The following is an 18,741-nucleotide window of genomic DNA, read 5'->3' as shown; positions in this document are numbered from 1 at the left end:
TTTGCTGATTATATATAATATTCTTTTGCTTTTTTTTTATGTCAAATAAAATAATTTCTCACTTTTTTCTACCTTCAGGAATCCTTTACAAATAAACTACTTTCTGTGAACTTTACACGCTGAGAGAAAGAAAGAGAAACGGATCTTTGGAGATTCAGGTTGAAATGTCATCCAGGTGAAAGTCTTCATCATGCCATATGAAGATCAGTGTGGCCGCACATGTGGTTTCCTCAACATTGAGGAAGACGAGAATACTGGGGTTTTCAAGCGGAGATACTTTCAGCTTGATTCCCGTTACAACAAATTGCATTATTTTAAGGACAACCCTATAGTAAGTACGAACACATTAATGTTATTTTTATGTATCTTTATTGTAGTGTTGGAAAAATCCCAAAAAGAAGTTCCCTCTGCCCGGTTTGTGGGAAGGGAATTTGGTGCAATTCAATCTTTTGCAGTACACAAGGATTGAGTAGACAAAATGTAGTGGAAATGGCAGGCTTACGGGATAACTGCTTTCCATGTAAGATAATGAAGATGGACATGAACTTAGATGGGGAAAATATGTATGGATAAAGGAGGGATAAATAAAGACCTGACCAGAGATAGATTAATTTGGAAGTCAATTTCTTGAATCTGTCCAACAAATCTTTGACAAACCTTGCTATGGAGATGCTGAATTTGGACATGTTCTCCCGACAAATATTAAAATATTGGCCAAAAACATTAATTCCTTCACCCTAAAATCATCAGTTTTGTACAGGGAGGGTGTAGCAAAAAATCCTTCGTTCATTTTGCCTTTTCCGCGACTACTGTGACCATGACGTCATGTTTGACCTAGAAAACGTTCATGTTAGTTTAATGTGCTGGTTTTTTAAACGTTTCATTTTGTCACTACTTAGTTCTTTGTCTCTTTGGCGTACACGTAACGCGTCAAGCTTTTTTTCTGCCTTACCCTCAAGGCTTCGGGTTCAAGCCCACCTTCCGACCAAAACTTTTTTTTTTCTTTTACACCTCTAAACACTGGGACCTCCCACCCCTACACACACAACGTTATCTTAAGATTGCACTTTTGTTTCTTTGTTTTTTTTTTTCTGATTTTTTTTTTTTTTTTTGCTGTTTTCTTTTCTTTTTTTTCTTTTTTAACAGGGTTATTACTTATCCCCCCCATACACACACACCTACAAACACCCGGGCAACGCCGGGTACCCTCCCCCACCAGTCTATAAATATAAAAGCGAAAATGTATGTATGTGTGTTCGCTTTTTGTGTATGTCTGTAAAAGGCTTTTTTCATTGGACTTCTCGGTCGGCTCATTCCTTAAAACTTTTTATATCACTTCTAAATGATAATATCTAAGAGTTACTAACGGGGATCGCCTGTCTATTTAATTTGCCCGACTTTCATGCGCTATTTTTTCCAGATTTTTATACCGTCCCGTGTATCTTCGCTTTTCAGTATAAAACAAGCGAAAACTGGCTTGCAGCCGCGTCATGTTTCAAGGTCAAACATCACACGACTTAAGGTTCTCGCACCTGTTAATTTCATTTTATAAACGTTAAATTAAGATGCTTTTCATTCCTCTTCTCTCGTGACCAACATGGTTAGGTCCCAGGTTTTTTTCCCATTTCCTTTACACCTCCACGTCAAAGGTTCAGGGTTCAAGCAATAATTACTTCCCCCCCCCCCCCGATACACACACTTACAAACACCCGGGCAACGCCGGGTACCCCCATCCCCCCGCTAGTCTATAAATATAAAAGCGAAAATGTATGTATGTATGTTCGCTTTTCCTCGATGTTCACGAAAGGCTTCTTTCAAAGAAGCGCTTGCTCGCTTCACAACTTTTTAAAACTTTTTATATCATCTATAAATTGTAATATCTACGAATTATCCATGGAGCTCACCTCTCTATTTAATTTTATTGACTTTCAAATGTTAATTATTCCACATTTCCCGCATTGGCACGCGTTACATTCGGTTTTCAGTACAAAAAAAGCAAACCTCGACTCTAATCACAGGCCCAGAGCCAGTTTGGTCAATGTCGACTTCGTCTTCGCTCCTCCTAATAAACAGGGAGCGGGTTTTTAAAAACAAACAAACCCATTTATTCAAAACTGTCCCGCACAAAATCGTAACTGCTGAATACCTATCGCCGTCACGTCAATCAAAAACACGCACCTGTTTGTTTTTTTTTTTTACATTTTACTATTTTCCAACTGCGCGTCGTCTACGCTTCGGGTTTTTTTCACATACCCTGAAAAACACCCGGGCAACGCCGGGTACCCCTCGCTAGTCTATATATATAAAAGCGAAAATGTGTGTGTGTTTGTATGTATGTTTGTGTGTCTGCTAAAAACTTTCGACAGACACAACAAAAATTCACAAACTTGGTCTCATATGAAAGACCCACCCTCCGGATGACAAATATCGAAAAATCGGCCCAAAGTGACCATCAGAAGTGCGTCAACTGATCGATTTTCTGCAGGGGGCGGGGCCCCAAAAAAGTGACATTTTAATGTTAAACATTACATATTTTTTAAATCGATTTACAACTGCCCCAAAAAATACGGCCGCCAACTCTTATACATAAAGTATACACGCGGCCGTTTATTTTCGGTCAATTTGTATTTAAAACCCGCTGAGTCATGTCACGTGATCTTGACATCAGCAACCTCTAATGGCCGTTGGAATTTACAATTTAAAAATGTTGTTATCAGTAAAAAAAAAATTAATTAAAGCTAAACTATGAACTTCTACGCTATGGCAACATTACCAAAGTTATTACCACATTCAAAATAGGTTGATACGATAGTTAAACGAAAAATAAAGTTAAAAAAAAAAAAAATACGCTTACTAAAAATATTAACGATCGAAGTTTTTTTAAAAATAAAAACAGCCAGACGCCATTTTCCCGTCTTTAGAGTAAGGCAAACGAAGTGTGAGAGAGATGTCTAGACAGATTCGACAGGGGGGAGGGTCAACCACGCACGCGTCAGATGACGTCGTGACCTGATTTACTTTAAATAGTTGATAAACCGAACAGACTTTATATATGCCGCTTTAGCACAGGTAGTGAAGGGCTTGGTTCATTATCTAAACGTTTTGGGTTCGAATCGTGGTGTGAGATGTTTTTTTTTTTTTTTCGATTTTTTAAATTTAAATATTGAACCCTGTATTATTTAAGCCATTTTTCACATAACGTTTGTTCATTTGCCTTACGTTATTTTTTTGTTCCCCCCCCCATCCCCCCGCTTAATTAAAACGTTTTCTTTTCTTATTTCGCTTATAACAATGCTTACATTGTCATCGTCGTAACGCTCAACGACTTTCAAACATCTTTCACTTCTGGCTGGCCGATTTTATTTTCAAACTTCGCCTCAGAGGTTCGGCTTTGATCCTTCCCCCCCCCCCCGGCTTCTTTTTTATTTAACACCACACACCCCTACAAACACCCGGGTAATGCCGGGTACCCCTCGCTAGTATATATATATAAAGTGCAAAATGTGTTTGTGTGTCTCGCAAAACTTCCAACAGATGCGTCGGAACATGACGAAACTGGTATCGTTTGAAACTTGCCTTGCGGACGACAAATATAAAAAAATTGGCCAAAAACATTAATTCCTTCACCCTCAACTAGGCAGTTTTCGCCGATATTTTCACAAGTCATTGTCTCCTTTCGATTCACTAGCCTTAATTTTAATGTTCGCAACTTCCGGTTTTGCTATGGTGACATCGGCTAAAATGTTGGGTTTTTTAATCTTCTGCTTTCCTACTACCAATTTTTTTTTTTTTTTTTAATTTAACACCTCTCTCCACCCAAACTGCCTACTGTTGTTTGGATTCCCTCCCCCCCTGCTACTACCACTATTTTTTTTTTTGGGGGGGGGGTCCTTACTACACCACCTCGACACACCCAAGCAATGCAGTGTACCTCTGCTAATCAATATATAAAATGTTTTACAATTTTTTAAATGAGGATTATATTGGAAATTTGTCAATGTTAGTCGGAGTTTTAATACGGAAGATTACAAGTTTTGTCCTTTGAACGATATGTGAAGCGTTACGTCCGTTGTCTGGATAGAGGTGACATGTCATTTAAGTGTTTGAATAACTTGGAGTTATCTCCCTTTTGATTGCTTATATAAAATGAGTGTTTTACATATAATTGCTCTTTTTGTGGCATGTAAATAAACCAGATGTGTCTCTTCTGCATCTATGTGTAAGACTAAAAACATGATTTATTTCTTTTTGTTAATCGTTGATATGACTTCCAATATGAATTTTATTTGAAATAAGCAAGGTATGTTTTTTTAATTCATAATCAACTGTCAAAAGTTATTAAATTAACCTACAGATTACAATATGTATGTCTATTTTAGTGTCTTACTTGTAAACATGAATAAATCCTGTTATAAGATTTTGGAGTTTGTATTAAAATCCAGAGGTACAAAAATGTTGTCAAAAAACAAATATGTAACAAATAAATGTTATCAAAGGCGAGATAAGTTATTCTTCTACCTAGCTGGATAAGTTTTTAGTGTTTTTATTTAATGTAAAATGCTTCTTTTGAAAAACAAGTAGCATTGAACACTACTGGAGAACAAGAAAAAATAGCCACGATGTCTCTTTATATCTTTGAAGTCTCGATAATCACTTCAAAATAATAAATAAAACATAAAGGTGGTAGAAACCCACCCAATAAATGTCATGGTAACATTTCAGTGGGTTGCTACCACCATTTTGTTTTATTTCTTACTTTGAAGTCTTCGTCAAAACTTCTAAGACATCGTAGCCATTTTTTTCTTGTTCTTCGGTAACGCTTATTAATTATTTTTCGAACCGAATAAACATTTTACATGAAATAAAAACACTAAAAACTTATCTAGCTAGGTGGAATAGTTACTTATCTTGACTTAAAAATGTCTTGAAAAGGGTTTGAGAATCGTATTTTTTATATATATTAAATTTTGTTTTTAAAACTTTGATTTTTATCTGGAGAAGTCTTAAGAAGTCTTGAAAATGGACATTGAAAATCTGTATGAACCCTGAGGCATTATTTTTGGAATGTTCCTCATGTTAAAATATCGGAAAACCATCACCGTGAATGGGTGAAGGTCAGACCATCTGAAATATTGTCGAAAAATAAATAGCAACAGTAAGGAAAATAACAGTGCGGTGTAGTTGGTAGCAAAAGTGATAACATCCATTATGACGGTGCAATTCCTGCAACTATGTACCTCAAAAATAAAGCTATTAAACATGACACAAATGATATATGGAAGAAGATGATAAAAAGCAACCTTAACCTTAGAAGTTGTTGCCCTCAGTGATGCTGGGTTAAACAGAGCTGAGATGAAAAAAATAACGAAATACCAAGGTTTTATGACATGAAAAGAAATTGGAATGTTAGGAAGATCTCCATCATTCCAGTAGAAGCAACTGGATTCATGAAAAAGAATTAAAAAAAAAATATCTGGAAAATATACCCTGTAACCTAAGTGAAAGAGAGATACAATTAATTGCACTTAAAAGGATGGTTAAAATCTTAAAAAGATCTCTCGGTTGGAATGCATGAGATAGCAGGTGAACGTCTGACATCCTGTAGGATGCCCCATCCCCATTTAGAACAAAGTGGTAATAAAATCGAAGAAAAAAAAAAATCCTGTAGAGTTTAAGCACAAGAATTTTTAAAGAATATATCTTTTTTTTCTGAGGAAAGACAAAGATTACATAATGACACAGATCGACTTATTTCCATTTATATATATATATATCTTTTGTTTTCAATAATAATAGGAGCAACAGTTAGAAGAAAAACTATGCACATAAAGCTCTGGTAATTGTGTAATATAGTTAACAACACAAAAAAGGTGTGAAGGTAACGTTGCAATAAATAACCTTTACCATCTATTGAATTTGTTAGTTTTTGGTTTTAAGTTCTTTTTGTTTTTGTCCAGATTTTGAATCATTAGCTCGGAGACTTGTAAAAACAAACAAAAAAAAATGGATATGAGATTGGGACTACACAAACCTTTCCATAGTTACTGGAATCAGCCATTTTGAATTCAGTCGATATAATATCAAATTTGAACGAAATATTAACTTGAAATAAAAACTTTAAAATTATTGCCTTTGGCAACAGTTATTTGTTGATTTTTTTACTTAATATACTTAATCTACTTTATATACATAGACGTTTTTCTAAAATTAAAAAGAAAACTTAACTTTTTGTCAGAGTTCCTACAGAGTTTTGTAATTTAATAATAATATTAAATTACAAAGTAGATTAAGTAACGTAGATTAAGTAACGTAGATTAAGTAGAATACACAACGAAATTAACATGTTCTTGTTGAACTTTGTTAATTGAGAAATGCTGTCGATTTAAATGATGCTAGAAACACTGGCAACTGTTCTGGTGACTACAACTATTTCTGATATGAGTTATTGCTTGAGTGCTTTTCATGAAGCGGCCTTTTCTGCGGCAGAACAATGTGAGCTTTGTCTTTGTCCACGAAAGGAAATAATCATCTCTTAGTTACGACGCAGAAATAAACTAATGGCTGAATGAGTAAAACAAAACCATTTTGAACAAGTGAAACTGTTTGGATCTGGATTTCAAGACGCGCAGTTGCATCCGTGCATAAAAGCCGGATGTCATTTTTTTTTTTTTTTTTTTTTCCTGAAATGACATTTTCTTCTAAATACGCAGAAGTTTGGATAAATCCAAAAATTTATAAGATCACCTGTCCGTTAATTGGTCTGTCACACTTAAGTTTGGAATAACCTTTTTTCTTTCTGGTTTGTCATGTTTAGCCTTTTTATTGGTCTTTAGTTTGAAATAGCTTTTTCTTTTCTTTTTTTTTTTTTTTTTTTTTTGCCTGTCACACAAATTTGGAATAGCTATTTCTGTGACCGACAAAAAAAAGTCTGTCACAAAAATAGCTTTTTTTCTGTAACACATGTTTTTTTTTGTCTGTCAAGCAAATAGCTTTTCTTTTTTTTTTTGGTCTGTCAAGCAAATAGCTTCTTTTTTTTTGGTCTGTCAAGCAAATAGCTTCTTTTTTTTTTGGTCTGTCAAGCAAATAGCTTTTTTTTTTGGTCTGTCAAACAAATAGCTTTTTCTTTTGGTCTGTCAAGCAAATAGCTTCTTTTTTTTTTGGTCTGTCAAGCAAATAGCTTCTTTTTTTTTTTGGTCTGTCAAGCAAATAGCTTCTTTTTTTTTTTGGTCTGTCAAGCAAATAGCTTTTTTTTTTGGTCTGTCAAGCAAATAGCTTTTTTTTTTGGTCTGTCAAGCAAATAGCTTTTTTTTTTTGGTCTGTCAAGCAAATAGCTTTTTTTTTTTTGGTCTGTCAAGCAAATAGCTTTTTTTTTTTTTGGTCTGTCAAGCAAATAGCTTTTTTTGGGGGGTCTGTCAAGCAAATAGCTTCTTTTTTTTTTTTGGTCTGTCAAGCAAATAGCTTTCTTTTTTTTTTTGGTCTGTCAAGCAAATAGCTTCTTTTTTTTTTTTTGGTCTGTCAAGCAAATAGCTTCTTTCTTGGTCTGTCACATTTTAGATTGAAATAGCCTTTTCCCTAATCTGTTACGCTCCACTCGAAAACACCATAATCATAGGTCTATCATGATTAAGTGTGAAATAGTATTTCATCATTTTTTACTTATTTTAAGAATGGACCTTGTGGCATAAAAGGTATTAACTTTTAGTTCTGTTCAGAGAGGGTGCAAAATTAATTCCTCGAACTTTACAGTATTCATATAACAGGTGGAGTCATACATGTTTGTTTGTTTTTTTTTTTTAAATATATAAACGTACATTGTCATTGTGCACAAGCGCCAGGACACAAAATGTTTTGTATTATTTTTGTTTATCTAATAATTTAATAGACGTTTTCACTTTGTGGTGAGATTATTGTCCGGCTTTTAAATTTCTCATTTTTTGATGTTTTAAAATTTTTATCTCGATTTTTTTTTTTTTTTTTTTTCCCCATTATATACTGGATATTTATTAATAAAACCTATATAAAATCGGTTTCTTATTTCATTCTAAACATATTTCGTTTTTTAGAAGATTTAAAACTTTTGAATTTGAAAGTTATTTAAGTTTTTGTTTTGAAAATTTAAAACTTTTTTTTATTTTTAAGACCTTACATAGAATGAGACAGTTGCTTAGTGGCAGTAGGAGGAGAAATACACAAAGAGAGAGCGCAAGTCAGAGACACAAATATCAACAGAGTGAAAAAAATCTATATTATACAAAAACTGTCTACTTGTCGCAATATTTGTCACAATCTCCAGTCTATGGTTTCCTTTGACAAACTTTCACAAAAAACTCTTTGCTTTTGGATATTTAAAATTTTTATCTTGATTTTTCTCGTTATGTAGCAAATGTAATGAAACCTATATAAACTCTATTGTTCTCTCTCTCCCCCTCTGTTATTCTCTCTCCCCCTCTGTTATTCTCTCTTCCCCTCTGTTATTCTCTCTCCCCCTCTGTTATTCTCTCTCCCCCTCTGTTATTCTCTCTCCCCCTCTGTTATTCTCTCTCCCCCTCTGTTATTCTCTCTCCCCCTCTTATCGTCTCTGTCTCTCTCTTATCGTCTCTGTCTCTCTCTTATCGTCTCTCTCTCTTATCGTCTCTCTCTCTTATCGTCTCTCTCTCTTATCGTCTCTGTCTCTTATCGTCTCTGTCTCTTATCGTCTCTGTCTCTTATCGTCTCTGTCTCTTATCGTCTCTGTCTCTTATCGTCTCTCTCTCTTATCGTCTCTCTCTCTTATCGTCTCTCTCTCTCTCTGTCTCTCTCTTTATCGTCATCGTAGTTTTCTTTTTTCTAATTAATAAAATATTTTTGTTGAAACAAAATTTCTTTATTTGAACCAATACTGAATTAAAAAAAAAAAAAAATTCTAGATTTGAATTATTTTTTTCCAGTTTTTTTGTTGTTCATTACATAATGCAAATAGTTTTTTTGTTGTTCATTACATAATGCAAATAGTTTTTTTGTTGTTCATTACATAATGCAAATAGTTTTTTTTGTTGTTCATTACATAATGCAAATAGTTTTTGTTGTTCATTACATAATGCAAATAGTTTTTTGTTGTTCATTACATAATGCAAATAGTTTTTTGTTCATTACATAATGCAAATAGTTTTTTTGTTGTTCATTACATAATGCAAATAGTTTTTGTTGTTCATTACATAATGCAAATAGTTTTTTGTTGTTCATTACATAATGCAAATAGTTTTTTTTTGTTCATTACATAATGCAAATAGGTTTTTTGTTGTTCATTACATAATGCAAATAGTTTTTTGTTGTTCATTACATAATGCAAATAGTTTTTTGTTGTTCATTACATAATGCAAATAGTTTTTGTTGTTCATTACATAATGCAAATAGTTTTTGTTGTTCATTACATAATGCAAATAGTTTTTTGTTGTTCATTACATAATGCAAATAGTTTTTGTTGTTCATTACATAATGCAAATAGTTTTTGTTGTTCATTACATAATGCAAATAGTTTTTGTTGTTCATTACATAATGCAAATAGTTTTTTGTTGTTCATTACATAATGCAAATAGTTTTTTGTTGTTCATTACATAATGCAAATAGTTTTTTGTTGTTCATTACATAATGCAAATAGTTTTTTGTTGTTCATTACATAATGCAAATAGTTTTTTGTTGTTCATTACATAATGCAAATAGTTTTTTGTTGTTCATTACATAATGCAAATAGTTTTTTGTTGTTCATTACATAATGCAAATAGTTTTTTGTTGTTCATTACATAATGCAAATAGTTTTTTTGTTGTTCATTACATAATGCAAATAGTTTTTTTGTTCATTACATAATGCAAATAGTTTTTTTGTTCATTACATAATGCAAATAGTTTTTTGTTGTTCATTACATAATGCAAATAGTTTTTTTGTTGTTCATTACATAATGCAAATAGTTTTTTTGTTGTTCATTACATAATGCAAATAGTCTCATCTTTTTGGTAATTAAAACTTGTTGCTTGTTTTTTGCTTTCCATCTTTTTTTCAATGCTTGATGCTATTAATAGCTTCGAAATAGATGACCTTATTATTTCGAAATCATTCAAACTATTGCATCAATGTCCTTTTTTCCATTGTGACCATCGTCTTTCAACCAGCCAACATTCTCTGGCAATTTTTAGGGGGGGGGAACACTATTCTCTCTCCCTTCCTAAATAATGCAAAACTGATATTAAATGAACATTTTACTGATGAATCCAATATATTTACAACGTACATTTACAGTATTACTGTAAAGAATCTATATCTCTATTATATATAAGTCACTTTGTGTGCATGTACGGGAGTTCCTTCCTCATAGATTCAACCGTTTCAGGACCTATATTTGGCAAATTTCACCAAAGGTAATTTATATCTGGTAATGTTAAGTATATTTTGTACAGAAATTCATCCGATAAAAATCAAAAATATCCTATTTTAAAAATAGTCTTCTCTTATAGATAAAAAAGAATTTTTTACAGGGGAATATTTTACATTACACCGGCCAAGGGAAATAATAAAATTTCAGCAAATCAATTCTTCTGAAAAAAAGCAGTTTTATTGTCATCTGGAGATATAGCTATGTGGTAGAGTATTCGACTATAGATTGAATGATCCCTTGTTCAATCCCGGGTGTACCTCCATTTTATTTTATTTTTTTCTTATTAATGAGTTCAATTTATCATAAAGAGGTACCATTAAAATCGCAGTAAATCATGTCTTTGTTTTCATATTATAAAACTAAACCTAAATCAGAAGAAATTTTTCCAGGGCATTCATCGCCAAGCCCAAATATCAGCTGACGTGATATTGTAAACAAACACAGACGGCATTTGATGAACAACATTATCATTATTATTTTTTAATTTTTTGTAGCGAACTAGTTTACCAGGCAAATTATTCCCAGTAATATATAATGATCAATAGAGGATTGATGCTATAATAATATATACGCAATCTGCATAAATTAAAATTTTATGTTTAAACGTATTGTATGACAGGGCAACGCCGGGCGCCCAGCTAGTAGTGGATAAACATGAAGACCTACCAGTAAAAAATAACTGGATATTTAAAGAGGAGCTAGCATATTTCAGTTCAGTGTTTGGTACGTCCCTCTGTTCCGTCTGCCTGCTTCCCTCCGGACTACAACTTGGATGTCTTCAAGTCCAATGTTAACAAATTCCTAATGAACTGCCCCCTTAATTAAACACTTCATCAAATCTCCACATTAACGTAATGTACTTGCAATAACCCTTATCCCTGAGTGGCTTCCGGGTCTTGATAAGTGGTGATCACTATGTAAAAGAAAAAACAAAAAAAAAAACATGTAGTTCTACAATGGCTCTGAGATATGGATCTGTTTAGTCCTAATAGGACCATGCTCTCTCCCAGTTATCAACTTCATGTGTTAAGGTACTCTTTAAACTGCATTTTTCATTTAAAACGACAACGAAAGGAAAGTTGTATCTATAAAATGTTTGGTTCATAAGTATATTTTTATTTACTGGCGGGGATACCCGGCGTTGCCCAGGTGTGTCGAGTAAAAAAAAAAAAAAAAAAAAAGTGGTAATAGGCAGGTAGACTAAAACCCGTAACATGAAGAAGAAAAAACCTAACGTCTTAGCCGATGTTTCTATCGTGCAACCGGAAGTCGTGAACGTCAAAATTAAGCATAGTCAATCGATAAAGATGACTTGCAAAAATTGCGATGCAAAAACCAACCTCACCTTGTAAATAACTGTCGAGTTGAGGGTGAAGGAATTAATGTTTTTGGCCAATATTTCGATTTGTCGTCCAAAGGATCGAGCTTCAAAACAATACAGGTTTGGTCAGGTTCCGACGCGTCCGTTGGAAGTTTTTGACAAGACATACAAACACACAACCACACATTTTGTCTGTTATATATTGGATTTAATTTAGGGTAAAATCCTTTTGGGTTTACCTTTCATGTTAGCAAATGGTAAAAGTAGTAAAAATAATGTGATTTTTTTTGTCTAATGTTTAGATTAAATAATTATTGCTGATTTTAATTTATCACAAAATGATGCAATACATTTGGAAGGATTTTCACTTTATAAAAAATCCTGCATTTTTAGTTATACAATGTGAAAATTTGGTTTCTGGACTTTGGACGTTTTTTCTTTTTTTTTTTTTTTTTTTTTTTTTTTTCTAATTTCCAATAAATTTTAACCGTCCATAATTTGGTAGCTGGTTGAGCTTCAAAATAAATTTGGTACCATAGTGTCGTAAAGATATGTACCAACATTAGACATTTTTAGATATAACAAGAATAAAATTTTGCATTCGAATATCTAGTTTTATTTAACGTATATGGATTAAAAAAAAAAATTCTGTCTTTGCTAAATTGATATTTTCTCTTTTGATTTTCAGAACCTTAATCGACATGCACGGAATCCTGTTTGGGAGATTGAACTTCATAAAGTATCAAAGGTATTTCTTTAAATTATGTTTTATTAAATGGAATACTCCTCATACGATGGAGTAATGATAATAGGCTTGAAACCAGGTTTGCGGAGTCGAAGAGTCAGAGGCTTTGGAAAAAGTTGAAGTCAAACACAAATGCAGAAAGTCAGATTTTTTAAATCTTACTCCAATTATTAGTGAATATTAGAAAACTTGAAAAGTTGGGGTTGAACCAAACTTTTGAACCAGATACTACACTTTGTGCCTAGCCAAAAGACCAAGGATAAATATATATTGTGCCTGTTATAATGAAATGTAAAAAGATTCAGTGCTCATTATTTTTAATGACCTCTGAAAAAAGTTTTGAGGAGGTCACGCCCTAAAATACATGCTCTAAGTAAAAGGCTTAGAATGTATTTAATTTTGGGGTTATCGCCCTTGATAGATTAAAATAAAATGGTGAATTGATGAAAAGATTTTAATATCTTAAATAATAATAAAAAAAACTGTTTTTCATTGCAATAACAAACTAGAACTTTATTTAGAATATATAAAAAATTAAATTACCAAAATATCTGTTTGATTTATTTTTTTTAAATATGAATATTAGTGTGAACACTTGCAGAGCAGGTTTTCTTTTTTTTGGGGGGGGGGGGTTATGGCAGGTATACATGACTAGATATTTTTTAAATTAGGTCAAAAAACATAATGAAAAATTTGAATTAATAAAAACACCACTGGATTGTTTTCCATAAAATTGGTTACCCCTTTTTTTGGTCCCCTGGCAAAGGAGGGATTGAACCTAATAATTCATTATCATTTATTTGTTCATTTGCTTGCACTTTTCTCAATAACCACACCTTGGATTTTTTGTTTGAAATTTTGAACAAACATTAGTCATGGTAAAGATAAATTTTTACCTCATGGAGAGTGACCCAGTATATTCGATTTTTTTTTTTTTTTTTTTTTTTTTTTTGTTACTAAGTATTTCCTAAAATTTTGATTTTATTTTATATAGCATATTTATAAGGGTTGTCATGTCAAGAAATGTGAAATATTTTACTGACTTTTTTCATGATTTCTAGATCCGGACATTTTTAAGTTATTTTTAAATTAAAGAATTATTCAATTTGTGACATTTTCAATAATTATGAAATCAACTCTATAATAAATACCAATGTATATTTGTCTGTACATGAATAAATATAAGTCCATCTTATCAAACAAAAGTTAGAAAGTAAAAACAAAGTTTTTTTGTTTTTTTTTCTAGAACATTCTATGCGACATACAAATATCTGTACGTGATGTTGCTAAGCTAATCAAAAACCTTGATTCCAGTAAAGCAACTGGCTCTGACGGCATTCCAGTTAAAGTTATTTAAGCGTTGTCTTAAGGAGAAATGCTTCCAACACCTTGGAAAATCTCATCAGTATGCCCTGTATTTAAGCGTTCAGGTGATCGCTCATCTCCCTCTCAGTACAGACCAATGTCTCCTGTGCGTCATGAGTAAGCTGCTGGAATCTGTTAAATAGAGAAGTAGTCCACCATCTCAGCAAAAATAACCTTCTTAGTGGCATGTGATATGGTTTCCATTCTGCTAGATATACAGCAGACGTGCTTACAGTTATCTCATAGGATTAGCAAATCTCTTGACTGAGGCTTACTCTCTAGGGCAATTGCTCTTGACATATCAAAGGCCTTTGATAAGGTATGATATAAAGGTTTACTTCACAAGATCTCCAGCTACGGTATAGCTGGAAATATCTTAATTATTAAATCATTTCTCTCTGATAGGTTCATAAGAGTAGTGGTTGATAGGCATAAATCAGTATTAATGCTGGAGTCCTTCAGGGGTCCATCCTGAGCCCAACTCTCTTCCTGATCCACATTAATGATCTTCCAAATCACATCCTTACATCATTCGTAGACATTTATGCTAACGACACTACAATCTATGGAAGCATATCAAAGACCGTAAATGACCAAATTCTCTCCGATTCTCTCTCCTCCGATCTTGAGCATGTGGTACAATGGGGAAAGAGGCGGCTGGTTACTTTTAATGCATCTAAAACCAAGTTTCTATTTTTTACATCAACGCTCTGATGCCCATCTAACATCAATTGACGTAAACGGCTCTCGTCTTGGGGAGGCTTCATGTTTTGACAAGCTTCTGGGTTTGACCTTTACTCTTGATCTGAAATGGAACACGTATATCAAATCCATTGCCAAGGTCGCTGGAAAAATGGTGGGATCCTTCTACCGCTCCAGAAGATATCTCGCTCCTGATGCAATTCTCTATCTATATAAAAGCCAGGTACGCCCAACGATGGAGTGCTGTTGCCATATCTGGGCATAGCTGCTAGAAATAGTTTATCCTGCCTTGACAGAGTTCAAAATAGACTTCGTAACTTAGTGGGGGTGATGCCCGTTTCTCTTCCCTGCAATCTCTTTCCCACAGAAGTGACATTGCGAGCCTGTCTCTGCTTTATTTTTTCATGGCAAGTGGTCATCGGAACTCCAATCTATGGTCCCCCCTCACCAAACTTTCATGAAAAACACTCGTCTAGCCAAAACCACTATCAATAATTCCCCCTACTCTTTATCTGTGCCTAAACCTAAATGTAGATTCCATGAACAAAGCTTCTTTCTTAGAACTGCACGCCTGTGGAACTCTTCTGATTGCCTGCTTTCCAGCTGACTACGATCTGATTGTTTTTAAGTCCAACATAAACAAGTTCTTGAACCGTCTCCCTAGGTAATCCAATTTAGAAAATTCCCACTACTCATGTTTACTACGCTATAATCACATTGACTAATGTATACCCATTGACCCTTATCCTCGAGTGGCCTCCAGGCCTTGGTAAGTGGTGATTCCTGTGTTGAGAAAAAAGAAAATTTCAAGTAATGAGGGGAAACGAAAAAACAATAAGTCTGGCAACCCTTGCCATTTGATATAAATTTGGAAATAAACCCTTCATTTTAAATTAAAATTCATCTCTTGGTGTTTTTTTTTCTTTAGGTCATCAGAAATGATAATTTATATATGAAAAATTAAATTACCGAGATAATTGTTCCTATTTACAATGCCTCCCCATGGGACAGAGTTAGACACCAGGGTTGTTTTTTAACGTGGAGAAAAGGAACAAAAATAAAAATTGTCTCAGTTGTGAAGGATTTCTCCTCCCCTAACAGAGAACAAAAAATTGAAGTGCAGCATCTGAAAAACAGATACTACACTTTAATACTATTGTGAACACTTGCAGAGCATATTTCTTTGTTGTTTTTGATTTGCAGGTGTACACTACTACATATTTTAAAAATTTAACAGTAATTTCGAAGTGTGCATATTAAGTAGAATTTAAATTTGAAGTACAGTATTTTTTATGTTACTCTTAAAAATATAGCTATATTTTTCTGGATGCATTTTAAGTAATAGATGGGTTTGGGTTTTTGTTTTCTTAGCTGGAATATGTATTTTAAGAAAAAAACTGAAGCAAAATAAAATATGGGATAAGCTGATCTACCCATTACAGGTACAAATGAACTTGCCCAGAGACAATAAATAGTTGCATCTAAATATTATGGCAGTGATTCGTAGCGGTTATGTCCCCGGAATCATGACGTGTACTTCTGTAACATGCTTTTGTTAATACACTTTTTTGTAAATTATACGGCTGTGTTCGTCTTGGATTATTACCGGATTGCAAGGCCGCAACAATGGCAACAAGGAATTCAAAACTTACATTGTCACAACAAATATATTTGTACAAATAGTTTAATGGAAGGAAAAAAAATATTGGCTAGTCTGAATCAAGTATTGATATGTCAAATGGATAACTATTTAAGTCTGACTTTGAAAATCCGTCAAGATAACTTTATATGTAAGACAAGCATACCGCCTGGCATTGCCTGGTTGTGAAATACACTTTAATTCAGGCAGATTTCATATTTTTATATTGTCCCTTAATTATTACTTATTATATTGCATCCAATATGTAGTAGTGCCCCCCCTCTCTCGTTGCCTGGTCGTAAAATATGCTTGAATATATTTTAATTCGTGCAGATTTGGTATTATGGAACCAATATTCATTGATTATTATATTGTACCTACGAAATATTCAGTAGTGATTTCAAAAGTTAAAGAAAAATGACTTGGGTGCCATCAGCTAGAATTGAAACCAGAACATGTAACACTCCAGCATTATCAGTTATCATCTGAGCTAAGTACGTATGCATATCTAGACCATAAAGATTTAAGTCGTTAAGCATAAATGTATATTTGCGCATGCATAGAAATACGTTTACTTGACTTGCCTGCTAAATTCCATTTTTTTTGTTCAATTTTAACTCCTTAGCAACTATTTTTACCAACTAAAAGCCGAATCAAATTATTCTACAGGTCCAAATCCTCTATATATCAAGTTTCAAGCCTGTATACCCAAAATTGACAGTAGTTTGGTAGACCGTTCCTCACACAGACACAGGCAATGTCACACACACACACACACACACACACACATACACACACACACACACATATATATATATATATATATATATATATATATATATATATATATAATTGCAATTAAGAATAGGAAATTGGATCAAATGTTTGTAACATGTCTTCTCCCTAAGATTAAGGGTGGTGGTGTTTGATCAACACTACTGGGGAGCCATGATGTAATATACTGTTTTGTTTTTAAATCCCCGAAACAGTGTTTCATGGTAAACAACTGATGATCCGTTTAAAAATAAATTATTGGTATTATAGTAAATTCGAGAGCGAGTTGATGCAGTGATTGCAGGTGATTAAATGACTTACTGACTAGATGGTTTTCTAACGAATGATAAAAAATATTTTTTTTGTATAGTTTTAAAGGTTAAAAACTTCAAAGACTATATATAAGGAATCTAAGTATGCAAATACAGTGTAACCTATAGATATGAAAGAAGGTATTAACGGTTAGGTACTATTTGGCTCTTATTTCATTCTGGTTTTACTCTTATTATAAAATGAAATGAGTGTTTTCGTAGGGCTTGAAACAGATTAGACGATTTGCTACTTGTATAGTTTAATCGAGACATTAAAAAATAAAAATATTGAAAAAATGTTATATGTAACCGTTATGGAATGAAGTTCTCCGGAAAAAATATTTCACTTTATTTGATCAAGTAGATTTTTTTTTTTTTTTTTCTACGTCAAAAAAAAACAATTTATGATACAGATCAAAACGTAGCCATGTTTCGATTTTTAAGAAGAAAAGCTATCATTAAACATGGGAGTGGGTGTCAGCGCTTTAGGCCTAGTTATCTCCTCGCGGAGTGTTAAAAAAATCCAAACATGGCTACCTTGAGCATGCTGTCATAAAAACGTGTTTTTCCGCTGTAAAAAAAAAAAAATAAATAAATAAATAAAAAAATACTCTATCAAATTAAGTGAAAAATTTTTTTTTTTCGGAGAAAACGGATATGTACAATTTTTTTTTTTTTTTTTTTTTTTTTTTTTTTTTTTCTCGATATTTTCATTTTTTTAATGTCTTGATTAAACTGTACAAATACCGATGATTTGCATGTAAAACAATGCCTTTCAGAATACGAAAATTTCTAAGATATGAAAGCCAAACCGGAACCAATTAACTTCGTATCTAGAGGTTCCACTGTGTAACATTTTAAAGTTTGGCAGAATTTAACTTTGTGTAGTACGTTTTTATTTTTATTGTTAAAAAAGAACAATGGTTTTTTTTCACGTTCTAAATGGAAGTAAATAAATAAAAACTAAAAAGATTCTTAGTTCTCGGCTGAAGCTATCCTCTTTGAGAGAGGTTGCAGACTATCCTTGCTCCAGAGCAGAGGGTTAGGTTAGAGAGGGAAGGGTAGACAGCATCAAGTTTTGTGTTACTGATGGAATGCTGGTATTCTTCATTCAGAATGTAGTGAATGGCACTGTTAGTCTTAACGCAGCATATTTTGAAGAGAATTTCTACAATTTAATTAAGAATGCTTTTTTGGAAGATTTTTTTTCTTCTCATTTGCTGAATCATGTTAGACTAATTTTATAGAAATACTTTGCTTAAATTATTTTTAATCTTGTTATATATTAGTCACCATTTATCTCTAGTGATGGGACGATTTCAATATTCTTCCAGATTCTGTACATTTAGTATAGAATCTGGAAGAATATTTCAATACAATTACCGATTCCGATTCTTTATAAATCTATAAATATTTAACTATAAAATTATTTTTACCCCAATTACCGTAAAAACAAATGTGCATATTTTTTTTTT

The 18,741-nt window shown here is 32.9% G+C and overlaps 1 protein-coding gene across 16 annotated transcripts in view; it reads left to right on the top strand.

Moving 5' to 3' along the window:
- The window catches only part of LOC145246151 (pleckstrin homology domain-containing family A member 1-like), a 394,476-nt gene that overhangs the window by 298,901 nt on the left and 76,834 nt on the right, over window positions 1-18,741 (top strand). For all 16 annotated transcript variants that reach the window (XM_080108016.1, XM_080108017.1, XM_080108015.1 and 13 more), the window contains 2 exons: window positions 79-331; window positions 12,419-12,478. In XM_080108016.1, the coding sequence (XP_079964142.1) occupies window positions 191-331; window positions 12,419-12,478 (201 nt within the window). In that variant the 5' untranslated portion in view covers window positions 79-190. The remainder of the gene's footprint in view (window positions 1-78; window positions 332-12,418; window positions 12,479-18,741) is intronic.

The sequence above is a fragment of the Euprymna scolopes genome, chromosome 23, assembly GCF_053919585.1.
Source record: "Euprymna scolopes isolate OS-2025 chromosome 23, ASM5391958v1, whole genome shotgun sequence".
Lineage (NCBI taxonomy): Eukaryota > Metazoa > Mollusca > Cephalopoda > Sepiida > Sepiolidae > Euprymna > Euprymna scolopes.
Note: the sequence above shows the minus strand (reverse complement) of the source record. Positions and strands in the feature narration are given on the sequence as shown.